The sequence below is a fragment of the Rutilus rutilus genome (genome assembly GCF_951802725.1).
Source record: "Rutilus rutilus genome assembly, chromosome: 3".
NCBI lineage: Eukaryota > Metazoa > Chordata > Actinopteri > Cypriniformes > Leuciscidae > Rutilus > Rutilus rutilus.
Window position 1 is genome coordinate 56,205,071 of NC_140211.1, and position 13,245 is coordinate 56,218,315.

At 36.8% G+C, this 13,245-nt stretch overlaps 1 protein-coding gene across 1 annotated transcript in view; it reads left to right on the plus strand.

Annotated features, from left to right (window-relative positions):
• chrna7a (cholinergic receptor, nicotinic, alpha 7a (neuronal)) overlaps positions 1–10,987 on the plus strand; it is a gene marked incomplete at its 5' end in the record, with an annotated part of 28,390 nt that extends 17,403 nt beyond the window's left edge. The window contains 4 exons of the mRNA XM_084405085.1: positions 3,130–3,324; positions 7,373–7,459; positions 8,168–8,277; positions 10,392–10,987. Coding sequence (XP_084261211.1) covers positions 3,130–3,324; positions 7,373–7,459; positions 8,168–8,277; positions 10,392–10,928 — 929 coding nt within the window. The 3' untranslated portion in view covers positions 10,929–10,987. The remainder of the gene's footprint in view (positions 1–3,129; positions 3,325–7,372; positions 7,460–8,167; positions 8,278–10,391) is intronic.
• Between the last annotated feature and the right edge of the window lie 2,258 nt (positions 10,988–13,245).

Below are 13,245 nucleotides of genomic sequence, written 5' to 3' on the forward strand. Positions count from 1 at the left end.
GTCATATACTGACGCTTTCAAAATTTCTTCAATATCTGACGCACAAAGCACCCTTTAGCGTCCATATGAGACGCATAACCCTACCACAGACCTAAACCTACCCATAACCGAAGCGTCTCATATTGACGCTAAGGGTGCTTTGTGCGTCGGATATTGAAGAATGTTTGAAAGTGACGATTTGGGGATGAGGATGAGAATGCGTTGACAGTAACCGTAAATCATTTTACGACAGCGGTAATGGACAATTCCGCTTCCAACCTGTAGGGCGACCGCAGAGGAAAAGTTCCATGTTGTTGCTTTAAGAAAAGTACTGAGTAGATTTTTTGTGCCATCTAGTGGTTTGAAAGAGAATAAAGTCGAATGCGCCTCTTTCCCTGGTGTGCCTTTAGCCCTGTTGTACCCTACTTTTTTTTTTTTAAAGTTTGCTAAAGTTTACTTCTTTTTCACAAGGGTTATCAAGCTCAGTAGTTCAGCTCTGTTATAGGAAAAAATTCTAGTGATCTTCTTTTTTGGGGGGGGGGGGGGGGTTGTTTAACTATGACAGTATCACATATCAAACTAACTAGCACTATGAGCACTATTCTCTCCAGAACATTGGATGTTGTTGCACCTATTAGATTAAAAAAGGTCAGAGAGAAAATTAAAGCACCGTGGTACAACAATACTACGCATGTTCTAAAGAGAGAAACCCGTATTTTAGAGCGTAAATGGAAACAAACTAATTTAGAGGTCTTTAGAATCGCGTGGAAAGACAGTATGTCACGTTATAAAAAGGCCCTAAAAGCGGCCAGGGCTGAGCATCTCCGCAAACTAATAGAAAATAACCAAAATAATCCAAGGTTTTTATTTAACACCGTGGCTAGACTAACAAATAAACAGACGTCACACGAACAAAATATCCCGTTACAGTTTAGTAGTAATGATTTTATGAAGTTCTTCACTGAGAAAATAGAAAGCATCAGAACCACAATTGTAAACGTTCAATCTTCAATTGCGCCTTATAATTCAGCCTCAATTATCACCCCGCAAGAACAATTACAGTGCTTTACAACTATAGAACAAAGAGAGTTAAATAAACTTATCACTTCATCTAAAACTACAACATGTTTATTAGATCCTATACCAACTAAGCTACTGAAAGAAGTGTTGCCTATAGTGGAAGAGCCTCTTCTCAATATTATTAACTCGTCTTTATCTTTAGGTCATGTTCCAAGAACATTTAAACTGGCAGTTATAAAACCTCTCATTAAGAAACCACAATTAGATCATAATAACCTAGCAAATTATAGACCCATTTCAAATCTTCCATTTATGTCTAAAATATTAGAAAAAGTGGTGTCTGCTCAATTGTGTTCTTTCTTGCAAGAAAATGATATCTATGAAAAGTTTCAGTCTGGTTTCAGGCCGCACCATAGCACTGAAACTGCGCTCGTTAAAATCACAAATGATTTACTTTTAGCTTCTGACCAAGGCTGTATCTCAATACTAGTTTTACTTGATCTTAGTGCTGCGTTCGATACTATAGATCACACAATACTCTTAGATCGACTACAAAATTATACTGGTGTTCAAGGACAAGCATTAAGCTGGTTCAGATCATACTTATCTGACCGCTACCATTTTGTCTATTTAAATGGAGAAAAATCGATCATAACTCCAGTAAACTATGGAGTGCCGCAGGGATCTGTGTTAGGCCCTCTATTATTCTCAGTATATATGATGCCACTTGGAAATATTATAAGGAAACATGGAATTAGTTTCCATTGTTATGCTGATGACACTCAAATATATATTTCGTCACGGCCAGATGAAAACGCTAAATTATCCAAATTGACAGAGTGTGTTAACGATATAAAAGATTGGATGACGCGTAATTTTCTTTTATTAAATCCAGACAAAACAGAGGTACTAATCATCGGCTCAAAAAACCACCCGCAAAACCTCTCGCAATACAACTTTAATATAGTAGGATGTCCTGTTACTTTATCCTCTACAGTAAAAGACCTGGGTGTTATACTCGATTGCAACCTGTCTTTCGAAAATCATATTTCATATGTTACAAAAACCGCCTTTTTCCACCTTAGAAACATTGCTAAGCTACGTAATATGCTATCAGTTTCTGATGCAGAAAAGTTAGTTCATGCATTCATGACCTCGAGACTAGATTACTGTAATGCTTTATTAGCCGGTTGTCCTGCATCCTCAATAAACAAGCTACAGTTAGTCCAAAATGCCGCCGCTAGAGTTCTTACTAGATCAAGAAAATATGATCATATAACACCGATTTTATCATCACTGCATTGGTTACCTATAAAGTTCCGTATTAATTACAAGGTATTGCTACTTACTTATAAAGCCCTAAACGGCTTAGCTCCAGTCTATTTAACGGATCTTCTATCGCCCTATAATCCATCGCGCTCTTTAAGATCACTTAATTCAAGGCTTTTGGTCATACCTAGGATATCCAGATCCACCAAAGGAGGGAGAGCATTTTCACATTTAGCTCCAAAACTCTGGAATAGCCTTCCTGATAGTGTTCGTTGCTCAGACTCGCTCTCCCAGTTTAAAACTAGATTAAAGTCGCATCTCTTCAGCCAGGCATTCATATAATATTTTTAATCTTACAGTTCAAATTACAATCCGGCCTCTAGTTAATAAACGCCAGAGGAGAACTGGCCCCCGACTGAGCCTGGGTTCTCCCAAGGTTTTTTTTCTCCATTGGGTCACCTGATGGAGTTTTAGGACACCATTAGGTCATTTGATGGAGTTTTTCGGTTCCTTGCCACTGTTGCCTTTGGCTTGCTCAGTTGGGGATATTCTGGGGATATTTAATCTGATTTTATCAATCAATAAATTCCACTAGAAACAAACCTTGTTGTATTATTTTAATTTAATACTGTGAAGCTGCTTTGATACAATCTGTATTGTGAAAAGCGCTATACAAATATACTTGACTTGACTTGACTTGACATTACACTTTCAATTTATGGCAATATTAAGCATTGGTGCACTGACCTTAAACCTTGTGACAATCACAGCCCTGAAACAATGTGAATGTACAGTAACAGGTTTGAATGGTCATTGCACAGAACATTAGTTTTATGAGGTTACCAATTATCTGTAACTCAGAGGTTCCAGGTCGAAGGAATGAGAAATTCTACGACTGCTGCAAGGAACCGTACCCAGATGTGACGTTCACAGTGGTGATGCGGAGACGAACGCTGTACTACGGTCTTAACCTGCTCATTCCCTGTGTGCTCATCTCTACTCTGGCTCTGCTCGTCTTCCTGTTGCCTGCCGACTCCGGAGAGAAGATCTCTCTCGGTGAGATACACACTCTGTCGTCATTTTAAAATGTTAATGTTAGATGTGATGTTAAGGAATTGTGTTCATTCAAGTGTGCATTTACAAATCTGTACTTAGTTTGAGATGTCATGTTTTCCTAAACATCCTCGCCTTGAATTTTTGGGAAGGAAAAACTTTTAAACTAGGGATGCACGATATATCGGCCACCATATCGGTATCGGCCGTTATCGTCCCGATAAGACAATTTGGCTGATATATTAAAGCCGATAAGTAATGTATTATTTCCTTCAGCTGAGACACTTCAGATGCGCACTGTTCGCCATGATGGTTTTGAATTGCTTAAAATATGACTGAAATCACTTCAAAAAAGGAAAGATACAGTAAAGTGCAACATGTGCAGCGCAAGTCTGTCATATCGGCTACATACAATTATAATAAGAACATTGTGTGTGTTTGAGACATGGCTTTTAATGGTGAGATTTATGTTTTTGTAATTAGTAGGGGTGTAACGATTCGTTTTAACAACGATTCGATTCGTATCGCGATTCGTGGTTGTCGATATGATTCAAGGACGATATTGGTTCATTTAGAACGATACGATCCGAAACGATTCAGTGACTTGAAATCAATTCAGTGACTTTTTAGCCAAAAATTATTGTAAGGGAATCAGGTATCAATTAATTATGAATATAAACAACAAGTAAACAACAATTAATGTCAAATGCATTCACGTTTTATTTGAATAAAGTAGGACGTTTTTCTGAGGTGAGAGACTTTATTTCGTTACAAGTTATTAAAATAATGATAGAATAATGACACGGACATACAGCCTGACAACATCATCTGACCGCAGATACTGAATCTGGACAACACGTTTTTTTTTTGTTTTTTTCTAATTTAAAACGTAATGACGTTGCATGCTTGTAGTTTATTTTGTGCTTTATATATAGTGAAGCGATATAGGCCTACAGCGCGCTCCGCCGCATTTGCGCGTGCATTTGAAGAGTGTGCGCTACTGCAGTACAGCGGCTGAGAGGACAGGAAAGTCCGTTTTTCTGAGGTGAGAGACTTTGCGCTGCTTGTTGTCTTTGTGCTGCTGCTGGCGCGTGACGTCACAGATAGGCAGACTGAATCGAGTAACGTTTAACGCCTTTATCATTAAAGGTGCAAAGAAAAAACATCCATATAAAGTCTGACGTGCTTAAAGCCAATGCATTATTTCCTAGTATCGATACAATCGATTCATTACCTTTTAAAACGATGTTAGATCAATATATGTCGTCCGGAAGGCCAACTTGCCAAGCACAGATCGATGTAGTTGGATCATAGGAATATAAATCGATACATCGATGTAGGTGATGAATCGTTACACCCCTAGTAATTAGGCTCTCAAAAATTATATACAAATTTGGATTTAGATTTATCGGCTAATATATCGGTTATCGACTTTCAAATATCGGTATCGGCCAAAATTTTCATACAGGCGCATCTCTAGTTTCTACCTTCCACTCCATGTGGGAAATCATCAAGACATTAGCCGCATTTCCACCATCAGGCCAAATCGTTCTCGTTACTCAAACGCTCCATTGCGTTCTATATGGTTTCAATTCCCCCCTTGGTGGAGAAGCAGCTTTTAAAAGAAATGATGCACTTCACCTTTAAAGGGGTTTATTATGGGAGCCTCACTCTTATACTGCTGTAAACCCGAATTGCATAAATGTCACCATTTTAAAAATCATTAATTTCATTTCTCACATCGGCAGACTTAACCTTACTTTTTTTGCTGACTTAGTGAAATATCCACATTTAAACCAACACCATATGATATTCACTTTGGCACAGGCACACAATTTATGCGGACATCCCTGTAAGCTACTGTAAGTGGCGTGTAGTGAGATTGATGGCTTCGGTGATTAATGCAGTTGGAGAGCTCTGAAGGACCAACGCCTCTATTTATCAGGCCGGCTGGATTTATTTCAGAGGATGCTGCCACAGTGAGTGAGGGAGCGCTCTGGAAGAGACTGAACCTCAAATCACGGCAGAACACAATTTATTATTTTCATTTTGTCATTCCTAAATGGTATTAGTGTGATGAAGCTGCCAGCATTACTTTGCACAGAGTGAGTCGCTGGCCATTGCTCTGAGAGTTACTCGAGATCAATACTCTAAATACCAGCAATTAGCCGACTGTGTGTGATACAGTACATTTAAGTTTCATCTTTTATAGCTCTTCTTATTTTATCTTATCTACTGTGATTAGCGCACTAAATTATGATATTTTATAGTTACCGAAATATGATTTAAGCCTGACTGCTTTTTTGCATTCTCTTGGATCATCTTGACAGTAATACACTTGGGACTAGTTGTCACATATTTCGGCAACACTTTATAATAACTGCACGCTATTAATCATTAGTTAAGCATTAGTAAACAGTTAATTCAGCATTTATAAAGCATTATTAGATATTAATAAGCAGTTTATAAATACAGTTATAAAGGCTGTATTCTTGATTTAAAAGCACATCTATAATGTGCTTAATAATTGTATTTTCATACTTTATTAATGATCAATTGATCATTTCTAAATGAAGTATTGCATTATTTACAAACCAGTTGTTTAAGAGTTGTCATTGATTCATAAGATCACTTAGAAAGTGTAAGTAAATGATTAATAAATTATTTAAATGTACAATCATAAATCTTCTTATTCAGACATATAGTAATAGTTACTTAGTGTGTTAATAAATGCTTTATTAACATGTATTTCTACTGTAATTCAGGGTTAATTCAGGTAGTTTAGTAGGTAGTCAGGTAGTTAATTCAAGCATTTAGTAGTGGTCAGTTAACTACTTTTGTGAGGACTAGTTATGCCTTGTAAAGCGTTTATAAAGGAGATTTAAAGACTGTTAAATATGTGTATGTTCTGTATCACTGTGTTGTGTTTGTTTCTTTTTTCTGTTTAGAAGATAACTGAGTCTTTAAATCTCCTTTGTAAATGCTTTACAAGGCATAACTAGTCCTCACTTAAGATGAGCTCACAAAAATAGTTAAACTGACCACTACTAAATGCTTTATAACTCCCTGAATTAACTACATTTACTTACAATTTCTAAGTGATCTTATGCATCAATGGCAACTGGTTTGTAAATAATGCAATACTTCGTTTAGAAATGATAAACTGATCATTAACAAATTATGAAAATACAATTATTAAACACATTATAGATATGCTTATAAATCAAGAATAAAGCATTTATAGCCGTATTTATAAACTGCTTATTAATGTCTATTAATGCTTAATAAATGAGGAATTAACTGATTACTAATGCTTAACTAATGATTAATAGCGCGCAGTTACTATAAAGTGTTACCCATATTTCCTCTAAATGAACATTTCTCATAGTGGGTCTGTTTTTTTGTTTGTTTGTTTTTTGACAGTTACTGTATAGACAAATCTTAGAGAGATGTCATTATAGTGTACACTAGCTGTTTTAAACTCATATATTAGATGCATATATACATACATGTATCTAGTTCAGTGAAACTCTAGATGGTACAGGCTGATCAGTCCTTTACATGCAATCTGCAAGCAATCACATAATTACTACATGGCACAAGCTGATTGGGCTCTGCTTATCCAGCAGCCAATGAGATTGCTTGCTCATCATTTAAATAGTCTGGTTCAGTGTTCACTGTAAGCTGGTCTTGCAGTGCTATCAGAGCTCCTCTGAGACCCTCCACCTCCCCAGCTCCACCTGCCTAGATCTGGATTCACGTATGCATTTTCGTGCAGTAGTGGCATATCTTACATGTTCACAGCAAAAACGGTGTCTCTTTTGGCAGTAGCAAGTCCATACTTGTCCAGATTTAGTCGACCAAATACATTAAAATCGTAATATCTAATTACATGCTAAAACTATTCAGAGAGTTGTCATGATTAAAATAGCTCTTTTGAGCACTAGCCCAAGCTTCCTCTTTATCTGTCTTCAGTGTTGTGATTTCATATGAAAACTGTCACAGTGTTGGAGGGAGTAATGTTAGTATTTTTATTTTTTATTATTATCAGGGATCACAGTCCTGCTCTCATTGACAGTTTTCATGCTTCTGGTAGCTGAGATAATGCCGGCGACATCAGACTCTGTACCCTTAATAGGTAAGTCCAATTTGTAATGATGATTTGTAATCAAATTGTTTTGTTGTTGTTGTTGTTTTAACTTTTATACCGTCATACTTTATAATAATTTACTTGGTTTAACCACTTTGCAAAGCCTTTATAATCACTGTAAAGGAGAACTTTCTTTTAGGAGTAAAACTGTGAGTTTGGAGCTATATCTGTATAACATTCATAACATATAACAAAGACATTCAGGAACACTTATAAACAATGGTTCGAATGACTCATTTAAACAAATCTTAAAAACTGTACTTGCAGGTAATTTAATATTTATAAAATAAAAGGCCACTTAAGTGTACTTAGAGTACACTTTAATCACTGTTTCTTAACACATTTTTTAAATGTAATATTGTTTTACTTTAAAAGTACATTTAAATTATGTTATAATGATCTTTTGTCATGCTAACATACACTACTAATGCACGTTAAGTACTTGATTATAATTTTTAAATTTATTTTTATATTTGACATTACATTTAAAAATTTAATTGTACTAAATTGCAATTTAGATAAAATTGAAGTTGTTTCATAATTGATGAATTTTGCAACTGTAATTTTCCTGTTAATTTTAGTTTTTGCCATGAAACCATCTGCATTATATAAAACACTATACAAATAAATGTAACGTTAGTTTTTGTCTTTAATAGGTTTTCTTTTGTTTGTTAATTCTCTCTATCCTCTGATTAGCTCAATATTTCGCCACCACCATGGTTATTGTTGGACTGTCTGTGATAGCCACAGTCTGGGTATTACAGTATCACTACCATGATCCTGATGGAGGAAAAATGCCAAAATGGGTGAGACTCTTGAGCTTGCTTTTATTTCTACTTACCATATAAACTCATCTGGTGGACTTATGGTTACTTCCATGTGTGTGTTCGGAAAACAGTGTTATTTACAGGGTTCAATAAATTCCCATGATTTTTGAGGCAAATATTCATGACCTAATGTTCCATGACAGTCTATGTATACATGTAAACTAAAAATTAACTCTAAACCAAACCCTAACCGTAACTCTATAAGTACATGTATTTATTTAATATTACTCAGTACTTATCTGAGTAAGTACAATGTAACTACGTCACCTTAAAATAAAGGGTTACACTTTATTTTAAGGTGTCATTGTTACAGTGTAATTATATATTTAAGTACTGGTTTTAAATAGTATTTAAGTATTTGGTTGAGGGTTAAGCCTGTTTTATGCTTCTGCGTCGAACTGCCGCCGTAGCTACGTCGTAGGCTGTGTGTAGCGTGCGTACCCTACGGCGTACCGTGACGTGCACCTCTCCAAAAATGTAACAACGCGTCAATTCTACGCGGACACAAGCGCTGTGATTGGTCTGCCAGAACCCCTCCCTCAGGGTTTCACACGCTCCCTAGGTGCGCGTCAACGCGGACAACGACACAGAAGTATAAATTAAAACCAACACGTTGCCTACGGCGTATAGGCTCCGGCGTAGGTCCGACGCAGAAGTATAATGAGGCCTTTAGTTGCATGTAATTATGCATAATTTATTGTTATTACTAAGTACATGTAACATATGTAACAAGGACACTGTAAAATAAAGTGTAACCGAATAAAGTAATCAAATGAAAAATAACACTGGATAGTTTACACAGTAAATTCGTAAATTCAAGTTAAAGTTAAACATTTAAAACAGATTAAAGTTACAAAAGTTGTTCAGTCAAGTTTCTCTTTGTCTTTCCCTGTTTGATCGACATTAATGACAGACAGCAGCAGGTTTATTAGGCTGCTGTCACTTTAAGTGCACGGATCCAACATACCACTACACGTTTTCTCTCTCAACCTTTTACACCACTTAAGACATAACCAACTTTTTTTATGAGGATACTCGCCAAGACGGGCATTTTGCTGCATTTTTATGTGCATTCATTCACCCGTTTAAGCGCAATAAGCCGTGAAAATAACTCAATTTAGTACTCGCGGGCTGTTTGCAAGGCAGCTTTATGTGCATGCATTTTGATTGTGACTGCGCACAGAAAGAAAACCGTCTCTCAGAGAGCATACGAGTATACCGAATGGTTTAAAATCGATTGAATGTTTAAACTGGCAAGACTTAAAAAGACTTGCACATGATAAACTTTTGTGATGATGCAACACAATTGACAATTCCATCAAATGTCCCGAAACGCAAGTGGAAGCCTTGTATCATTTGTAGTGCAGATGCAATGTTCTGATGTGAAGCCGTTTGCGTACACAAGAGAGAGTACACAAGACACTGTAAAAGGTCCATGTGCGTGCATTAATTTTTCGATTTAAAATTGAAAGTAGAAAATAAGAAAACGACTTATTTATAAATTTTTCATTTAAAAATAAAAAAATAAAAAAATAAAAAAACGAGAATTCAGATGCGAGATAACCTATACTTAACCTATAATTAATATTTCTGAAATAATCAGCTAATATTTTTCTGGCACATAGGTTGTCGAACCCATGCCTATAGAGAAGAAACCCCTTTCTAGGCCCTGCCCAGTGCGATTTGTGTCAAAGCATTCCTTATTAGTCCGATTGTTGGATTATTATTTTGTTGCACGGAACTATGGAAGAACTAAAGCGGCAGGGGTTGATATTTGGTCGACCAATCAGCGGAAAGGGGCGTTTCAGCCCCGCCCCCATGTGGAAATCGAAAATTCAAGCCGTTGTATCCATTTTCTACTCCTGTCCTGAATCTAAAAATATAAAATAAAGCCGAATTCTCGTTTTTTCATTTTTGGGGAAAAACGAATAAATGAACCATTTTCTCATATCTCTAATTAAAATTTTAAATCAAAACCGAATAAACTCAACGTACATGGACCGTACAATCATTGCTATTTTAAAATTCCATGACTTTTCCAGGTTTTCCGTAACCATACGAACCCTGTATTTAATAGTAATTTTTCCTGCTAGACCCGTGTGGTGCTGTTGAACTGGTGCGCGTGGTTCCTGCGGATGAAGAGGCCTGGCGAGGACAGAGTTCGCTCAGCTTGTCACAATATGCATCCGCGCAGCAGCGTCTCCAGCGTGGATCTGAACATCGGCACTGGAGCCACACAGTCCACCAATGGAAACCTGCTGTACATCGGCTTCCGCGGGATGGACACTCTTCACTACGCCACTTCACCGGATTCAGGGGTGATCTGCAGTCGGCTCGTCGCCTCAGGAGAGGAAGATGTGCTTCTCCCTGGAGCTCAGGCGTCTTCTGTTAGCAGCGGTCCTAGCGAAACTGAACTCTCCAAAATCTTGGATGAGGTTCGGTACATTGCCAAACGCTTCCGGGACCAAGACGAGGAAGAGACTTTGTGTAATGAGTGGAAGTTTGCAGCATCTGTGATTGACCGTCTTTGTCTCATGGCCTTTTCCCTGTTCACCACTCTCTGCACCATTGGTATCTTAATGTCTGCCCCGAACTTCGTAGAGGCCATATCCAAGGATTTCTTCACCTGAGGCCAAGGCCCCATTATAGTCATTTTTACTTCTCAGAGCCACTTAAGTGTAACAATATACTTATTTTATAGATTAACTCTCTAAAATTTGACATGAAGGAAATCGTTCACCCAAAAATAAAAATAAATTGACGTTGTATTTAAATGGAAGTGAGCAGAGTGAACATTCAGCTCAACATCTCCTTTTGGAGTTCACGCAACAAAATAAAATGATACAGGTTTGAAACGACATGAGGACGAGAAAATCATTCATGAAATTATGAACCGGTCCTTCAAAACTAGTCTCAACGAATGTTTTTAAGTGTTTGTGTAGTAGTGGCTCTATAAATTTGATGTATCAATTGTAGTGTGGACCAAAGACAAGACTGCAACATTATATGCACTTTATAAAAGTTTCTGTTTTTCATTAGTTAACTATTTGCTCCACATAAAGAACATGCATATATAAATTTCTCTGTCTTGTTGTATCTGCCATCATGCTTTGTTGGTAGTAATCACTGCTGTTGTATATCTTCATGCTCGTGTCTTTATTCCAGTATGTAATTCCTGATGAATCAGTCAGTGTTTATGTGATGATATGAAGGTGGAGATTTCGACCTATTTTTTTTTTCTTTCAAAATATTGTACAGTATAATGACAAATAAACATATTTTTGTAGGTTGAATCTGATTTGTCAGACTTATTAAATGTGTTGAAACCAGCAAAAAAGTGGACTAAAAATCAATAACCACTCAGATGCTCTAAGGAATACATATTATTTCAAATTATAATACAGATTGTTCCAAATTATAATACAGATTGTTCCAAATTATAATACAGATTGTTCCAATCCTGAATTCTGATCAGTCAAAGATTTTCCATTTAGACAAAAATATGCAATATTCTACAGAACGTTATGTTTGTTTCCATGTCAGGGACTATATCTTATAACAGAAGGATGGCACTTAATTCATTTGTTTAATATGTAAATGTGCCCTTAATAAAAGGACATTTGATCAAATCAAGGCACTTCGTTGTTCCTAACAAAGCCTTTCAGCTATGATCACACTATATTGACAGTGTAGCATATATAGTTTCATGTAAATTGCTTAAACATATTCAATAATAAACTGAGATCTTTGCCATCAGGCTTGTTACTTATTTTTAAAGGTCTGTTAGTTTTACTATTTCACTTAATATCTATCTACAATGTAATGTCTCTCTCTCTCTCTCTCTCTATCTCTCATCTATCTGTCTAACTTTGTTCTCATATTGGAAAGATATTGTTTGGCGTTTAGATAGCAAGTAAAGCCTCCATCTGGTGGCTGGTAATGAAACGGTGTAACATGGGACATATAGCAAAAGCTCTGACCACACTGGAAAACCAAGATGTCTAAGAGTAGAAATACTAGCATAAGACTGCATAAGATGCTTGAGAATTTTATCTACCTGACCGCATCGGTAACCCCGTACTGGACATCTAACAGACCCACTGAGTCGGACAACATCTCGCCCCTTATTGTCACAGTCATCGTCTGCACCACTCTGTCTTCATCTGCACTACACTTCCCAGAAACTCTCTCCCTCAATTACTCACCTGTTCATCTTCTTCATCATCCGTGTCACCTGTGCTCACCTAATCAGTGTTCATCAGTGTCTGTATTTAGTTCCCTCTGTTCAGTCAGTCTTTGTCTGTTCTTGTCTGAGTCACGTCTAGTCATAGTTTCGTCATTTGCTGGTGTGTGTTACCCTTCTGCCCGTCTGTACCTTTTGTGTGACATTGTGAGTAAAAGTTTATATTGGAGCCTTTTTGCCTCTTCGCCGCCTTCAGCCCGCACCACACCCTGACACTTATTAACACTATCATTTGGGAATAAGATCTTTAGTGTTTCACTAACCAGACAGACTCCAGACAATGTCTTCGAATATGCTTTAATTATCTTCGGGAGGATCTTTGACCAATCACAGAGAATCCTCTTGACAAAAAAAAGAGTACACCAGTTTTTATAGAATAGGAGCCTGGCAAATGTGCCATGATTCATTACATTTTTCTACAATATGATTGGTTCTTCACATGTATAATTCAGCAAATCCTTCTGTTACTAGGTAAAAGCAATTCTGGATTTCTTGATTAACTCACCTTGTTACTGAAGTCATGAGGTTATATATTTATGCTGCTGTCTAGTTTTGTTTCCCCTTTTGTTATATTCAGACACACTAATTTTGGCCGAAGTGTTGGGGACATTTAGTTTTCAAAAGCATATTAATATTAATCCTGCAAGAAAAGGAAATCCACTCAACCACTGACTAAAACTGAGTTGGCCCAACATAAAAATATT